Here is a 14,164-nt window from a genome sequence, read left to right as displayed (position 1 = left end):
TAAGTGACTTAGTGTGCTTTCTCCTATCTCTGGCTTTTCCCTCTGAATTTGAACTCCAGACTTTTCTGAATGTATGTGTGTCTGTTGGTGTGTGTATGTGTTTGCTTAATTTGATAACAATGGATTCTTTTTAAAAAAATATTTATTCCCTTTTGTTGCCCTTGTTTTATTGTTGTAGATATTATTGTTGTTTTTATTGATGTTGTCGTTGTTGGGTAGGACAGAGAGAAATAGAGAGAGGAGGGGAAGACACAGAGGGGGAGGGAAAGATAGACACCTGCAGACCTGCTTCACCGCCTGTGAAGCGATTCCCCTGCAGATGGGGAGCTGGGAGCTTGAACCGGGATCCTTATGCCGGTCCTTGTGCTTTGCGCCACCTGTGCTTAACCTGTTGCGCTACCGCCCGACTCCCTGCAATGGACTCTTCTATGTTACTCATCTCTACTTCTCAGAGCTTGTTGCTCTCTCCTGGGTTCATTTCTCTGCTTGTTTAGATACTCGCTTAAGAGAGTCTTTATGGTGTGTGGGAAGTGGTGCAGTGGTAGAACATAGCACTTACAAGCTCCCAAGCTTGATTCCCAACACAGCAAATACCACAGTGATGCTCTGGTTTTCTGCCCCCACCCAAGTCCATGGGGCTCCCATGTGATGTCTAGGTCCTCACTTATGGTAAAATATGTGCTTTACCATGTGAGCTAATTCCGAGTCCCAAGATTCTCAAATTTTACAAAACCTATTTGTGTGGGTGGGAGGCAGGGGGTTATTTTATTTCCTATTCCACTTGACATTTATGAGAAAGCTCTTACTTGCCTTCTAAAACCTGTCTCCAGATATAGTCTTTTCTTTTTGGGGAGTGGGTGGGCTGGGGTCGAGGAGGTGAGGGTAAGTGATCTTGTGTGTATGTGCTTCCAGCAGCCACAACTGGCCTTCTCCCTGCAGTTCACCTGGCTGGCACTAGATGGTGCTGCTGCCCCCACCTTCCTACTTGTAGTGGGGAGATGTGTGCAAGACCAATGCTGTGTGAAATCAGGCAGAGAGAAGCTGTCCCTGAGCAGGCACCTGTCTGCACACAGGTCCTCTCCTCACTGAGGCTGCATTTCCCCATGGGCTTCTCATAGTCAGTGGAATTGAGATCCAGGATCCATCAACATCCCCTTAAGCCATCTCTAGCAGTCAGGCCAGCCTGGAGGGGTGTTAGGGTGGGGAATTCTCTCTTCTTGGGACCCTCTGCCCTGCTCCATGGACTGGGAAGGTTGGGTAGCCCCTCTCCATGCTGATTTCATCACTTCCTTTTGTCTCCCCTGCAGTCAGACTGGTTCTTCAGTGACAAGGAGGACAAGGGAGAGCGGGTAAGTGATGCAGAGGGCAGGCGGCACAGAGTCTGGCCTAGGCTGGGTCTTCGCCCCAAGTGTGTGTGTGAGGGTGTGTGTGTCGGGGGCGTGGGTGCCAGCAAAACTTCAGCAGGGGACAGCGCTTGTTTGGGAGCATACCCAGTCTACTGGAGGAAATGTGGATTCACTCCCTAGGAGCCTCCATTCTGGTGGGAGGCATCATCTGTGTCCTCGAGCCCCTTACCCCACTTGAAGGGGCAGGTAGAGGCTCTGCCATAAGGAAGCTGAGTCCAGTGACAAAAAGGGTCTCTATCCTCCGGAATAGTGCGGAGTCTGCTGGGCCCAGTGTGATGGGCAGGACTCCAGCCCTCAACTGAGGGAGGAGCTCTGACCTTTGGGGTTCCACCAAGGCTGTGGGAGAAGGTTCCCACAGTGTGGCACAGGTGTGTAGGCCTGGCCCTCTGACTGCCTGGCTGACAGGAAGGCAGGCCCTGCCCCAGTGAGCCAGCATGCTGTCTTCAGGATATCGCATTCTGAGGGGTCTTTGTCCTGCCATCCAAAGGCATGCTGACTCTCCCCCCCTTCTGTTTGCAGACCCCTGTGGATGACAAGGAACCTCAGTCAGTGCCCAACATTGAATACCTCCTGCCCAACATTGGCAGGACAGTGCCTCCTGGTGACCAAGGTTCAGGTGAGTGAGAGCCTGTGAGGGGTTGGGGGTAGGTGGGCTCTGCATTCCTGAGGGTCCCAGATGCCCAGCTTCCCAGCCACCGTCACCACCTGACTGAGGCAGGGCTTTCTCCCTTTTTGAGGAGCACCAGCTTGCCTGCGCACCCCCTCTCGTGGCTGCTCAGCTGCCCCCATCCTGGGGCTGGGTAGGAGCGTTGTTCTCCCTCCTTCACTGGTTTCTCTCCCAAGCTCTTTATTTCTAATGGGCTATGTTCTTCTGGGCATGTTCCTCTTTTTAATTTGTCTTACTTTTCTCCTTGCATCCCTCTTCTCCCTGTGCATTCCTCCCTCCCCCTGGACCCTGACCCTTCTCTTCTCCTCCCCTCTCTTCCTCCAGCGGACCTGTTGGAGATTTAAAGGGTACAGTGTGCTGTTGCGGCCTCGGTCACTAACAGTGGCGGGTGATTATAAGAAGGCAGGGAAGGCACGGGGCTGTGATGGCCTCACCTGACACGCCAGCTGCCCACCCTGGCTGGCAGCTCGCCCTAACCCCAGCCCATTCCAGCTCCTTCTGAAGGCCCCTCCTTAGGAGGAAGGAGGTACTCACTGGAGCCAGATCTCTTGCTAGGAGATCCAGGTGCCCCACAACTGTCTCCCCAAAGCCCCCCCACCTCCGCCCCCACCCCGCTCTGCTACCATCTCTGTTCTGAGACCAGCTACTCCTGGTTATCCTCTGATCCAGCCCCTGTTGGCCCCAGTATTGTTACCCCAAAGGCGCTCTTACTAACTAGAACTCCTGCCACTGTCCCTTCAAGGACTTCTGAAACCAGAATCCCTTGTCACTTAACCTCCAAGTCCTGTTTCCTGAGCTTTTTAGCCTCAGAGCAGAGCAGCTCAAGGACAGAGGAAAGGCCAGCCCCTTCTTGGCTCCACCACTAGCTCTCTAGCCCGTGGGTGCCAGGCCCATTAGTCTCTTGCATTCCTGCCTCTGACAGAGGCATACCACAGCACCCCTAGTTGCAGCAGGCAAACTGAGGGAGGGGGGCAGGGAACATGAGGCTGGGAGAGCAGAGAGGAGCCCCCTGTCTCTTCTAATCACCTGCTGCCACCCCCTGCCCTGTGTGTGTTGCTCTGTGGTCAGCCCATCTGCTGTTCTCACCGTGTGCGGTGGGGGTGGGGGGCGCAGGGGCGCGTGGGGGGCGTGGGCTGGGGTGGAAGCATCTAACGTGCTTGCCAGAGAGTGTGGATTAACCGCACCTACCCACAGCCCCCTGGACTCAGGGATGTTCCTGGATCAGCCTGCTCCCTCCCCAGCCCTGGAGAGGAACCTTGTCCACCCCAGTGATGCTAAGGGAATGGAACCTGGGGCCTATAGATGTAATTAATGCTGTTGGTCCCCTTCAGAACTTTACTCACAAGCAGGGCCTTTTCTCTTGAGCACGTCCCATCTGGAGGTGGAACCTATCTAGTCATCAGCTGTCTGCCTCCTGTGTCCTGCCCATTTCGTGTCACTCATGTGGTCCCTCTTGCTGGATGTAGGGCGCCACTTCTATGCACTGTGTGGTCTCCATTTCTCCAGAGCATCTGTGATTTGCTGTGTTTCACTGTTGTGGTTTCTGTGGAGTGCCTTTGATATTTGGCATTTCCTCTCCTGTGCTTCAGAGTAACAGGGACAGCAGGAGAGGGGAGGGATACTAAGCCCCAAGAAGTGCCACCATTTTGCCCCAAACTATGGGCAAACAATGGTTCAGTGACTGGTAGCCCAGTGTCATTTGTGGCCTCAAAAGGAAATGGTTATTAGCATTTTTTGCTCAGTCCTTGTTCCTTAGAAAATGACAGAGGCCCATAGCACCTCTGGGCCCTGGGGGAAGAGTTCAGATTTTTGAACTCCCTGGTTTCTGAAGCCATTGAGAGGGAATTGTGTTCACAAGACACAACCTTGCCCTGCCCTCACCCAATTTTCACTTTTCTTCCTGTTTCTTACTAACAGATTCCACTGCCTGTAGTTCAGCCAAGTCCAAGGTAAGTGTCAAGGCAATTCTGAAGGTTTTATCTCTGTGCAAGTCAGACCAGTTTGCTTTTTGAGCAAGGGAGTTGGGAGACTTGCTATTGGCCTGAGTCAAGTTGATGGTCACTGGGAAGGACAGTGAGAAATATTGAGTGTTTAAGGTCAGCTGAGAGGTCACTCACCATGACCGTGTTTGGTGAGGGACCTGGTGTAGCAGAAGGATCTGGTGTGGTATCAGGATAATGTCAGGGAGCCAGGAGGCAGTGACTCCTGGTGGCTAGAAGCACGAGTAATCCTAGGTTTGCATCCTGGCTCCATCACTTACTAGTAGTTTTAGAACATTGGGCCTATTACTTTACTTTAAAAAAAAGAATCTATTTAAAGAAGTCAGGTGTGGTAGAGGAAATAGCATAGTGGTTATACAAAGAGCTTCTCATGACTGACGCTCTAAAGTCCCAGATTCAATTGCCCTCACTACCATAAGCCAGAACTGAGCAGTGCTCCAGTAAATAAATAATAAAATAAACTGGCAAAACATTTAAAAACAAACAAATAAATAAAAGGCTCAGGGCGATGATGCACATGATAGAGCTGATGGTTACCTCGGCCCCCACCTGCAGGGTGAAAGCTTCGTAAGTGATAAAAGCAGTGCTGCAGGTGTCTTTGCCTCTTCCTCTCTTACCGCCCTTTCCCTCATTTCTCTTTATTCTATAAAATAAAATAGAAACAAATGTTAATCTATTTATTTATTATCAGAGAATGAAAAAGAAGACAGTGAGAGAGGATCAGAGCACCGCTCAGGTCTGACATAAGTTGGTGCCGGAGACTAAGCCTGGCCTGAGGCCTTACACGTGGAGGGTCTAGGTTCACAGGCTAAGCTCGCCACCCGGTCCTACTTTCATTTATTTGTTTTAGCCCTCAGCTCCCTTATATGTGAATGATGCATACCATTTATGCCCTCAAATAGGATTAACAACAAACATGTCAGAGATGATTATTCTTTAAGGTATTTGGAGAACCTCAAGCAAACACAAGGGAAGAAACAATAAAAAGTAGAAATCAAGGCAACTGGAAAAGTCAACTAAACTAAAGTTGTTTCTTTGGGGGGAAAATCAGTAAAATTAAGAAGCCTCTAAACGGGAGTCGGGTGGCAGCGCAGCGGGTTAAGCGCACATGGTGCAAAGCGCAAGGACCTGCGTAAGGATCCCGGTTCGAGCCCCCAGCTCCCCACCTGCAGGGGAGTCGCTTCACAGCTGGTGAAGCAGATCTGCAGGTGTCTATCTTTCTCTCTCCCTTTGTCTTCTCTCTGACAAATCTCTCGATTTCTTTCTGTCCTATCCACCGACGACAACATCAATAACAATAATAATAACGACAAAATAAGGCAACAAAAGGAAATAAATAAATATTTTTTTAAAAAAATCCTCCAGCCAGACTGACAGAATAAAAAGAAAAATTCAAATACAAATTCTAACAGGGATGAAAAAAGGCCATTGACCACAGACCCCACAGATAGGAAAATCATCACCACAGTATAGATGAACTAGACCAATTCTTTTTTTTTATTTAAAAAAATTTTTAATTAATTTTTATTTATAAAATGGAAATATTGACAAGACCATAGGATAAGAAAGGTACATTTCCACATAATTCCCAACCCCAGAACTCTGTATCCAATCCCCTCTCTTGATAGCGTTCCTACTCTTTATCCCTCCAGGAGTATGGCCCTAGGATCATTGTGGGGTGCAGAAGGTGGAAGGTCTGGCTTCTGTAATTGCTTCTCCACTGAACATGGGTGTTGGCAGGTCGATCCATACTCCCAGCCTGTCTCTCTCTTTCCCTAGTGGGGCAGAGCTCTGGGGAAGCGGGGCCATCTTCCTAGGGAAGTCAGTTTGGCATCATGGTATCATCTGGAACCTGGTGGCTGAAAAAAAATTAAGCTATAAAGCAGAGCAAATTGTTGACTAATGATGAACCTAAAGACTGGAATACTGCAGATGAAGATTTGGGGTCTCCGTTTTGGAAAAGGCTAGTAGGTCTATTTTAGGTATATTCCAAGGGGCCCATTGACTTTACTCATTTTTGCCTGAACCTGACATCTGATATGCAGGTGGACCCAGATTATTGTCTGGGAAGATGGTGTCATACTTGGAAAAGGGTGGGGGGGAGCTGGATCAGGGAAGCGAGTAGCTCCCAGAGACCTTGCCAGGTTTTGGTATCAGGTAATGCTGGCCTTATAAAACAAGCTGTAAAATGTCCCTTCTCTTTCTTTTTTCTTGACTCATTTGACCACATCACACATTTACTGATTTATTTATTTATTTTGCCACCAAGGTTTTCATAGAGTTCAATGACTGCACTATGGCTCTACTGTTCTTGGTGGCCACTTTTTTTTCTTTTCCTTTTTTATAGTGAAAGACCATATATATATATATATAGAGAGAGAGAGAGAGAGAGAGAGAGAGTCAGTCAGGCGGTAGCCCAGTGGGTTAAGCGCACGTAGCGCAAAGTGCGAGCACCGATGTAAGGATCTCGGTTCGAGCCCCCAGCTCCCCATCTGCAGGGAAGTCGCTTCACAGGTGATGAAGCAGGTCTACAAGTGTCTGTCTTTCTCTCCCCCTCTCTGTCTTCCCCTCCTCTCTCCATTTCTCTCTGTCCTATCTAACAACAACAACAACAATAAAAAACAAGGGCAACAAAAGGGAAAATTAATATATTTAAAAAAGTAAAGAAATAGAGAGTGAGAGGAGAGATTTCTGCAGCATTACCCACCCTGCAGGTGGGAACTAGGCATCTGAATCTATGTTTTCACCCATGGTAACACTTGTACTTTACCCCGTGGGCTACCACCCGCCACGACACACGTGTTCAACAGCAGTCCCACGCTGGGCACAGGAGATATGATCAGCCACACAGAAGGATTCCTGCCCTCACAAAGCTCATCATCTAATGGGAGACAGACATTGAGCAACTGAACAGATGAAAGACTCTGTAAGGTTGTTGTGTGGGGGTGGGGGGTGGGGGGAGTGTGTGCAGTGGAGGCAGGTGCCAGACAGAATGAGTTAATAAACTGGCACCCTGACAAGGGAGGGGAGAAGCGTGTGTAGCTAACACTTCCGAGAAGCCTGACTATGAAAGGATGTAGCAAGGATGGAAAAATACATGGAAAGAAGGAAGTGTTTATTAAAAGCTGGATCCCTTTGGCACACACTCATTTGCCAGCAGGAGTGATCCAGGAGAGAGGAAGTGGGAAGAAGAGCTGGGACCTGGGCCCATGAGGCAGGAGGATCCCATGCTCCTAGAAGCCTCTTCCTAAGGTGTGAGAGGAAGAGAGGGAAGAGACAGGGCATAATTGCAGGCAACTGGTGGTGGGTGCTGGCGGACATTCCCAGTGGGTAGATTCATTGCTGGGCATCAGTGCCTGCATGAACATTCTACTGCTGCACTCCCCAACCATATTGTAATATTATCAGTAGCATTTATTGAGCGTTTGCTGTGAATGCAACCATGACCATGCTCAGAACTATCAATTTTCACAAATGCCTTGTGCACTAGAGACAGCACTGCCCTCACTCTGCAGCCGAGGCCATGCAGGCTGGAGGGTCTTCTGTAAGACCCTGGCTCCTGCTAGTCTCTGGAACCAAGCTTTCCCTTTCTGGGAGAATCTGGTGTGTGTGTGTGTGTGTGGCGGGGGGGGGAGCCTGACCAGGGGGACCCAGTCTTACTGTTAGGTTAGATGGCCAGAGCAGGTGTATTGGTTAGTTCAACCTAGTCACTTCCTAAATATTCCATCTGTTAGTGTTGTCCCATTGGGAGTCAGGGCTTGGACATGTGGATTTCGCTAGAGGTACATTCAAGTTCCCCAGAGCTGGCTGATGGGACTGGGCCCCTTTCTGGGTGTCTGGTTGGCTGGCCATGCTCCACTGAACCTAGTGCACTGGGCAGAAAGGACTGCAGAGGCCCCCTGCAGCCTCTCCCTGGGTCTCCCTGCACACTGCCAGTAGCAGGGCACTCGATCCAGCACAGAACTGCTAAGGCAGGGAGCATGTTGGTGATTGTGACCTGAATTGAGCTCATCATTTCCACTCACTGATCCTGGTCTCCTATGGCCTCTCCCAGGTAGCCACCCAACCTCTTGCTGAACTGGCTAACCTCCACTCCCCCTGGATGACCAATGACCTCCTTGCTTCTGTGACTAGCTAGGACGAGAGGGGAATTTAATACAAGTGTCTTTCAGAGTGCTGGCCAAAAAATAGAAAGGGCTCCAGCCACTTTCCTCTGATCCTGGCAGTGCTGACATGCCCACAAGCCCAGAGCACCTTTTGGAGTCATGCAGCGTGGGCAGCCACAGCTCAGGAGACACATGCTGGGAAGCTGGCATTGCTGACGTGAGCCTGCTCTCAGAGTCCACTGCTGAGAAAGAAAGAGCGAGATAAATATGGCTGGATCATAGTCTGGGGCAGCCACGCAAGGCAGCTCTGTCTCTATTCATCATGACACTGTGGTGGAAACAAAGTGACGTAGGAGGAAGGGTGGGGAGCAGATCACTCCAGCTCAGCATGGGCCCAGCTCCAGCTTGTGCTTCTCCAAGGCCCCCTACTTCTAGAGGACTCATCTACCTACTTGTTCATCCACTTAACCTTTACTGAGCGCCTGTTCCATGCCAGGCACTAAGGGCCAGGAGCCGTGGATACAAGCACGAATAAGTCACAGCCCTTTCTCTTGATGAACTGAGTTGGATATAGATGCCAGGGGGTGGGAGTGAAGCTATTCTGATGTGAGAAGAGCGGGTGTGCGGGTATTTTCAGAGGGTGATAGGAATGGAGCAGGGAGGCCCCAGCACATCTAAAGGGTTGAATGCACAGAGGTTGCCATGTTTCTTTTGAGGTAGGCCTTGGAGGATGATCTAGAGCTCACCCAGCAATCCAGGGCTGCCCTTTATGTTGAGGATACAAGTCACCTTAAGGGAAGTATTGCTATAGCGTCACTGCCAGAGTACAGTTGGGTGTGGGTTTGGGGTTAGGGTAGGTAGGGCCCTAGGCTAGGAGAGTTCAGACCAACTCATAAAGGGCATTTGTATTGGGGAGGGGACTTATGCTCTGCCCAGGTGGTATGGGGTTGTGCAGAGTCCAAAGTTGGACAGGTCCTGCCTTGCCTTAGGCCTGCTCCCAAAAGAGGCAGAACTGGAGTGAAGGAAGATGGAGGTAGGGAGTCCTATTAGGAGAGAATGAGGATGTGCTGACCTTGGAAGGCATTCCAGGAGCCAGGGGAGAGGGTGCAAGGGAAGAGACTGGGAGGGCCTCAGGGCATAGTCTGGGTCCAGAGAGGTAAATTCCTGGTGCCTGAAGACTCCTGGGTAGAGATGGATTCCCCCCTGGGAAGAATATTCTGGTGCTCATGAGACAGTTTATTGTTGGATGGAGAGTTTGTTGTAGGAATGTTTGGGGGATACTTCCTGGCGAAGAACATTTTTCCATGGGACATGGACAGAGAGAAGGGAGAAGGGCTGAGCACAGAGCCTCAGGAACATGACTTCCTAATGGATTAGAAGAGAAGAAAGAGCCCCTAAGAGGCCAAATAAAGGCCAGAAAGACAGGAAGGAAGGACTAAAAGACAGGTTGGAGGGGGCGGAGCTGGGCAGCTTGGGTTCTGCTGGGAGACAGTGGGAAGCCAGGAGGAAAATCACCCATGTGGTCAGCAGTGAGAATAGCCATGGGAAGTTGCCCCACTTGGGCTTGGAAAGCATGATTTAGAAACAGCTCCAATCCAAAACTATTGGATTGTATGGGATTCTTGAGCCATTTTGGTCAGCAGAGCTGGTTCTTGGGGTCAGTCAGGGTGGGATTCTGGGGGCAGCTGGAATGCCTGGTGACATATAAGGTGCCATAGGGAAGGGAACTGAACTCAGGCAGGTCTGACCTGCAAAGGCTGCTGTACACTGAGCAGATGGAGCAGGAGGTGTCCCCAGCCTCCTTGGTAGTGGAGAGGGAGGTGGTTTGGACCTTGTGCTGATGTTACAACTTAGGATAGAAATTTGCCATGGGGGCAGTCGGGCGGTGGCGCAGCGGGTTAAGCGCAGGTGGTGCAAAGCGCAAGGACAGGTGTAAGGATCCCGGTTCAAGCCCGGGCTCCCCACCTGCAGGGGAGTCGCTTCACAGGCGGTGAAGCAGGTCTGCAGGTGTCTATCTTTCTCTCCTCCTCTCTGTCTTCCCCTCCTCTCTCCATTTCTCTCTGTCCTATCCAACAACAATGACATCAATAATAACTAAAAACAATAAAACAAGGACAACAAAAGGGAATAAATAACAAATAAAAATTTAAAAAAATAAAATTAAAAAAGAAAGAAATTTGCCATGGGTTCAACTGTCATGTGCCCTTCACTAGTGAAGGGCAGTCATTGCCAAAGCTGCATCTCAGAGGATTTGTCTAGGGCTACATATGGAGAATGGAAGTTGGGGAAAAGGTGAGGGACCAGTTCCCATCTCTCAGGAAAGAACTAAGAGTCTAAATTAAGATCACAGTGAGGGAAGGGCAGGAACTAGCCCACTGGGTAGAGTGCATACTTTACCATGCCTGAGGACCTAGGTTAAAATCTCTGATAACACATGGGAGCAGTATGCATGAGAGGAAGCTTCACAAACAGTGGAGTGGTGCTGTGGTGTCTCCCTCTCTCTTTCTCTCTCTCTCTCCCTCTCTGTTCATTTCTCTTTCTTCCTTTCTTTTTATTGCCTACAGGGTTATCACTGGGGCTCATGCTGACACTACGAATCCACTGCTCCAGGCGGCCAGTTTTCCCCCCATTTTATTCAATAGGAAAGAGAGAACGGAGAGACAGAGAGGGAGAAAGACACCTGCAGACCTGCTTCCCCCAGCAGGTTTGAGATACCAGAGGCTCGGACCTGGATCCTTGCACGGGTCCTTGCGCTTCATACTATGTGCGCTTAAGCCGTGTGCCACCGCCCGGCCCCTTCCCTCTGTTTCTGTGACTGGTACAGGGAGGGCCAGGGAGATAGTTCAGCATACTGGAACACGACATCCGCTCGAGGCACCAGGTGTCTCACATTCGGTCCCCAGCAGCACCATAAGCCACAGCTGAGTGGTGCTCTGATCTCCTAAAAAAACAAGTACAATTTAAAAGGGGCTGGGGTGGGGAGCGGGAATGGACTGAGTGGTGGGACGGGGTGGTGCCAGAGGAGAGAGTGGTTAACAGCGGGGAAGGCGGTGATCATCTGGCTTGATTGGACCCGCTGAGACTGACCTCGGTGTGGCCTCGGCCGGGGCTGGGCGCCCCCTGATACTGACCTGTCCCCCTCACAGGGCTCGTGGGCCGCCAAGAAGGAGCCGTACACCCGGGAGATGCTGGCGATCTCCTTCATCTCCGCGGTCAACCGCAAGCGGAAGAAGCGGCGGGAGGCGCGGGGGCTGGGCAGCAGCACGGACGACGACTCCGAGCAGGAGGCGCACAAGCCCGGGGCGGTGGCGCCGGCGCCGGGGACCCTGGACCCGCCGGAGGGGCAGCTGCCCGGCGCCGCTGCCCCCGAGCCCCCCGGGCGCCTCAGCCCCCCGACGGCGCGGGAGGAGCGGCCGGCCGCGGACACGCGCTCCATCGTCTCCGGCTACTCCACCCTGTCCACCATGGACCGCAGCGTGTGCTCGGGCGCGGGGGCCCGGCGGGCGGGCGCGGGGGACGAGGCGGACGACGAGCGCAGCGAGCTGAGCCACGTGGAGACGGACACGGAGGGCGGCGCGGGGCCCGGGGGGCGGCCGGCGCGGCGGCCGTCCTTCAGCTCGCACCACCTGATGCCCTGCGACACGCTGGCGCGGCGCCGCCTGTCCCGGAGCCGCCCCGACGGCGCGGGCGAGGGCGCGGGCGGCGGCGGCGGGGGCGGCGCGGGCTCGGCGTCGTCCAGCAGCCAGGAGTCGCTGCGCCCCCCGGCGGCCGCGGCGGTGGCGGCGCTGAGCTCGCGGCCGTCGCGCATGGAGGCTCTGCGCCTGCGCCTCCGCGGCACCGCCGACGACATGCTGGCAGTGAGGCTGCGGCGGCCGCTGTCGCCCGAGACGCGGCGGCGCCGGAGCAGCTGGCGGCGCCACACGGTAGTGGTGCAGAGCCCGCTCACCGACCTCAACTTCAACGAGTGGAAGGAGCTGGGCGGAGGGGGCGTCGCGGAGCCCGCGGGGCCCCGGGCGCACAGTGACAACAAGGACTCGGGCCTCAGCAGCCTGGAGTCCACCAAGGCGCGGGCCCCGTCGTCCGCGGCTTCGCTGCCTCCCGCGCCCGGGGACCCCGGGGCCCTGCAGAGCCAGCACCCGCGCCGCCCCGCCGCCCCCCGCCTCCACCAGTGTCTGTGACCGGCCCTCACCCGCTCCTGGAGGAATTGGGTGTCACGCTGGCTTGCACGTCCTCTTCTGTGACCCCGGTGCCCAGCGCGCTGATTGGGGGGGACCCGGGAACTGGACAGTGTGGGTGGGAGAGGAAGTGCGGGGGTGGGGCGGGGTTGTGTGTGTAGTCACTGTCCAGGCCTGTTTCCCCAAAACTTCTGCCATTCCTGTGCCCCCTCCCCTCACACACCCCTGTCTTCGGTGCACACAAGGCTCCTCCCCAACCCATTCAGAGAAGTAGTGGGGGTCGCTGCGGGAGCACAGAGGCGGGACTGAGATTCTCAGCAGGCTTACCCGCTCCCGCCCCCAACCTTGTGGCAGCCTTCAAATCACCCCCTCTTGAGTGCTTTGACCATGGGGAGCTGCCTGGTTCTCAGACAGCTTGGGAAGTCAGGATACACTCTGCTAGGTCTCCCTTGTTCTTCTTTCTTCTTACTCCTTTCTTTCTTCCAGAGGTGCCTGCTCCTTCTGTAACTTGGGCACACACACCCCTGCTTTCTTCCCTTTTGGGGGAGGAGGGGCCTAGGAAAGCATCTCCTTTTGTCTGTCTCTCAATCTCTCTCACACACACTGACTTTTAAGTTCTGAGCTGGGCTGTTCCTTTACCTTGGGCAGGACCCAGCCCCACTTCCTTCCTACACATTGTAAATAGACCCCCAATCACCAGGCCTTCCCTCACATCCTCACTCATTCCAGGGAAGCCCACTGGGGTTGTGTGCCCCACTCTCACATCACTCAGTCCTCTTGTTTATGCAAAGATTTGCTGTAAAGTAGATTTCTCTCTCCTTCCTTACCACCTTACTGTAAATATTGTCGCCAAATGTGTAACATATTATAAAGAATTTATAAGGATTTTTAAAGATGTTTTGCTCATTTAAAAAAGTGTTGTAACAGTGTTGAATAAGCCTCCTGACCCCAAGTCCGCATGTCTCCTTTCACTGTGTCCTTGACATGCCTCCCTAGGCAACAACTAAGATTTCCTGCTTCTGAAAAGTCCTGTCTTAAAAGTATAGTCTATATCTTGGAAATAAACGGACTTCCTCAAGGCTCGAGTCAATTGTCTCACTTGTTTTGGAGGGAGGAGAAGGCCTGAAGGGGGCACTGGGAGCTGGACCAGGTGTGGCCAAGCAAAAGCAAACCTACACTTCCTGCTAACTTTGTAGATGGCCTGGGAGAGGACAGGTGACCCAGTCACAGAACATGAGATCAGAGGGCACTTGACCCTGATCATCACAGAAGGTTCCCATGCACTGCTCTGTATTGCAGCAGAGCCCAGGGAAGGCCACCATTACCTTCCTTCTCAGCCTTTCCTGCACCTCCAGAATGGTTGAGAAGTGCTGCTTGGCAGACAAGAGGCCAGGCCAAGGCCACTGATAAGGCCCATCCTAGTCAGCCATCATCGTAGGCGCTCTGTGCCCAGGTAATATCCTGAGAGAATTGGGAGCTTTTTGTCTACTCTCTTATTTGCATGTGTAAGCTTACAATGTGGGGTAGATGTCTTTTTTTTTAATTACCAGAGTTGTCACTGATGTTTGGTGTCTGCACAATGACTCCACCACTCACTTTTGGCAGCCTTTTTTTTTTTAATTGTTACTTGATAGGACAGAGAAATTGAGGGGGGAGGAGGAAGTAGAAAGGGAGAGAGAGGAGGTGGGCAGTGGTGTACTTGGTTAAGTGCACATAGTATGTGCAAGGACCTGTGCCAAGGACCTGGGGTTGAGCCACCACTCCCACCTGCAGTGGGGACATTTCACAAGCAGTGAAGCAAGTCTGCAGG

At 52.5% G+C, this 14,164-nt stretch overlaps 1 protein-coding gene across 7 annotated transcripts in view; it reads left to right on the top strand.

The window, feature by feature from the left end:
* ARHGAP23 (Rho GTPase activating protein 23) overlaps positions 1-13,433 on the top strand; it is a 108,949-nt gene extending 95,516 nt beyond the window's left edge. For all 7 annotated transcript variants that reach the window (XM_060203613.1, XM_060203615.1, XM_060203618.1 and 4 more), the window contains 4 exons: positions 1,308-1,349; positions 1,926-2,022; positions 3,991-4,022; positions 11,326-13,433. In XM_060203613.1, the coding sequence (XP_060059596.1) occupies positions 1,308-1,349; positions 1,926-2,022; positions 3,991-4,022; positions 11,326-12,357 (1,203 nt within the window). In that variant the 3' untranslated portion in view covers positions 12,358-13,433. The remainder of the gene's footprint in view (positions 1-1,307; positions 1,350-1,925; positions 2,023-3,990; positions 4,023-11,325) is intronic.
* Positions 13,434-14,164: the final 731 nt, after the last annotated feature.

The sequence above is a fragment of the Erinaceus europaeus genome, chromosome 12 (assembly GCF_950295315.1).
Source record: "Erinaceus europaeus chromosome 12, mEriEur2.1, whole genome shotgun sequence".
Taxonomy (NCBI): Eukaryota; Metazoa; Chordata; class Mammalia; order Eulipotyphla; family Erinaceidae; genus Erinaceus; species Erinaceus europaeus.
Note: the sequence above shows the minus strand (reverse complement) of the source record. Positions and strands in the feature narration are given on the sequence as shown.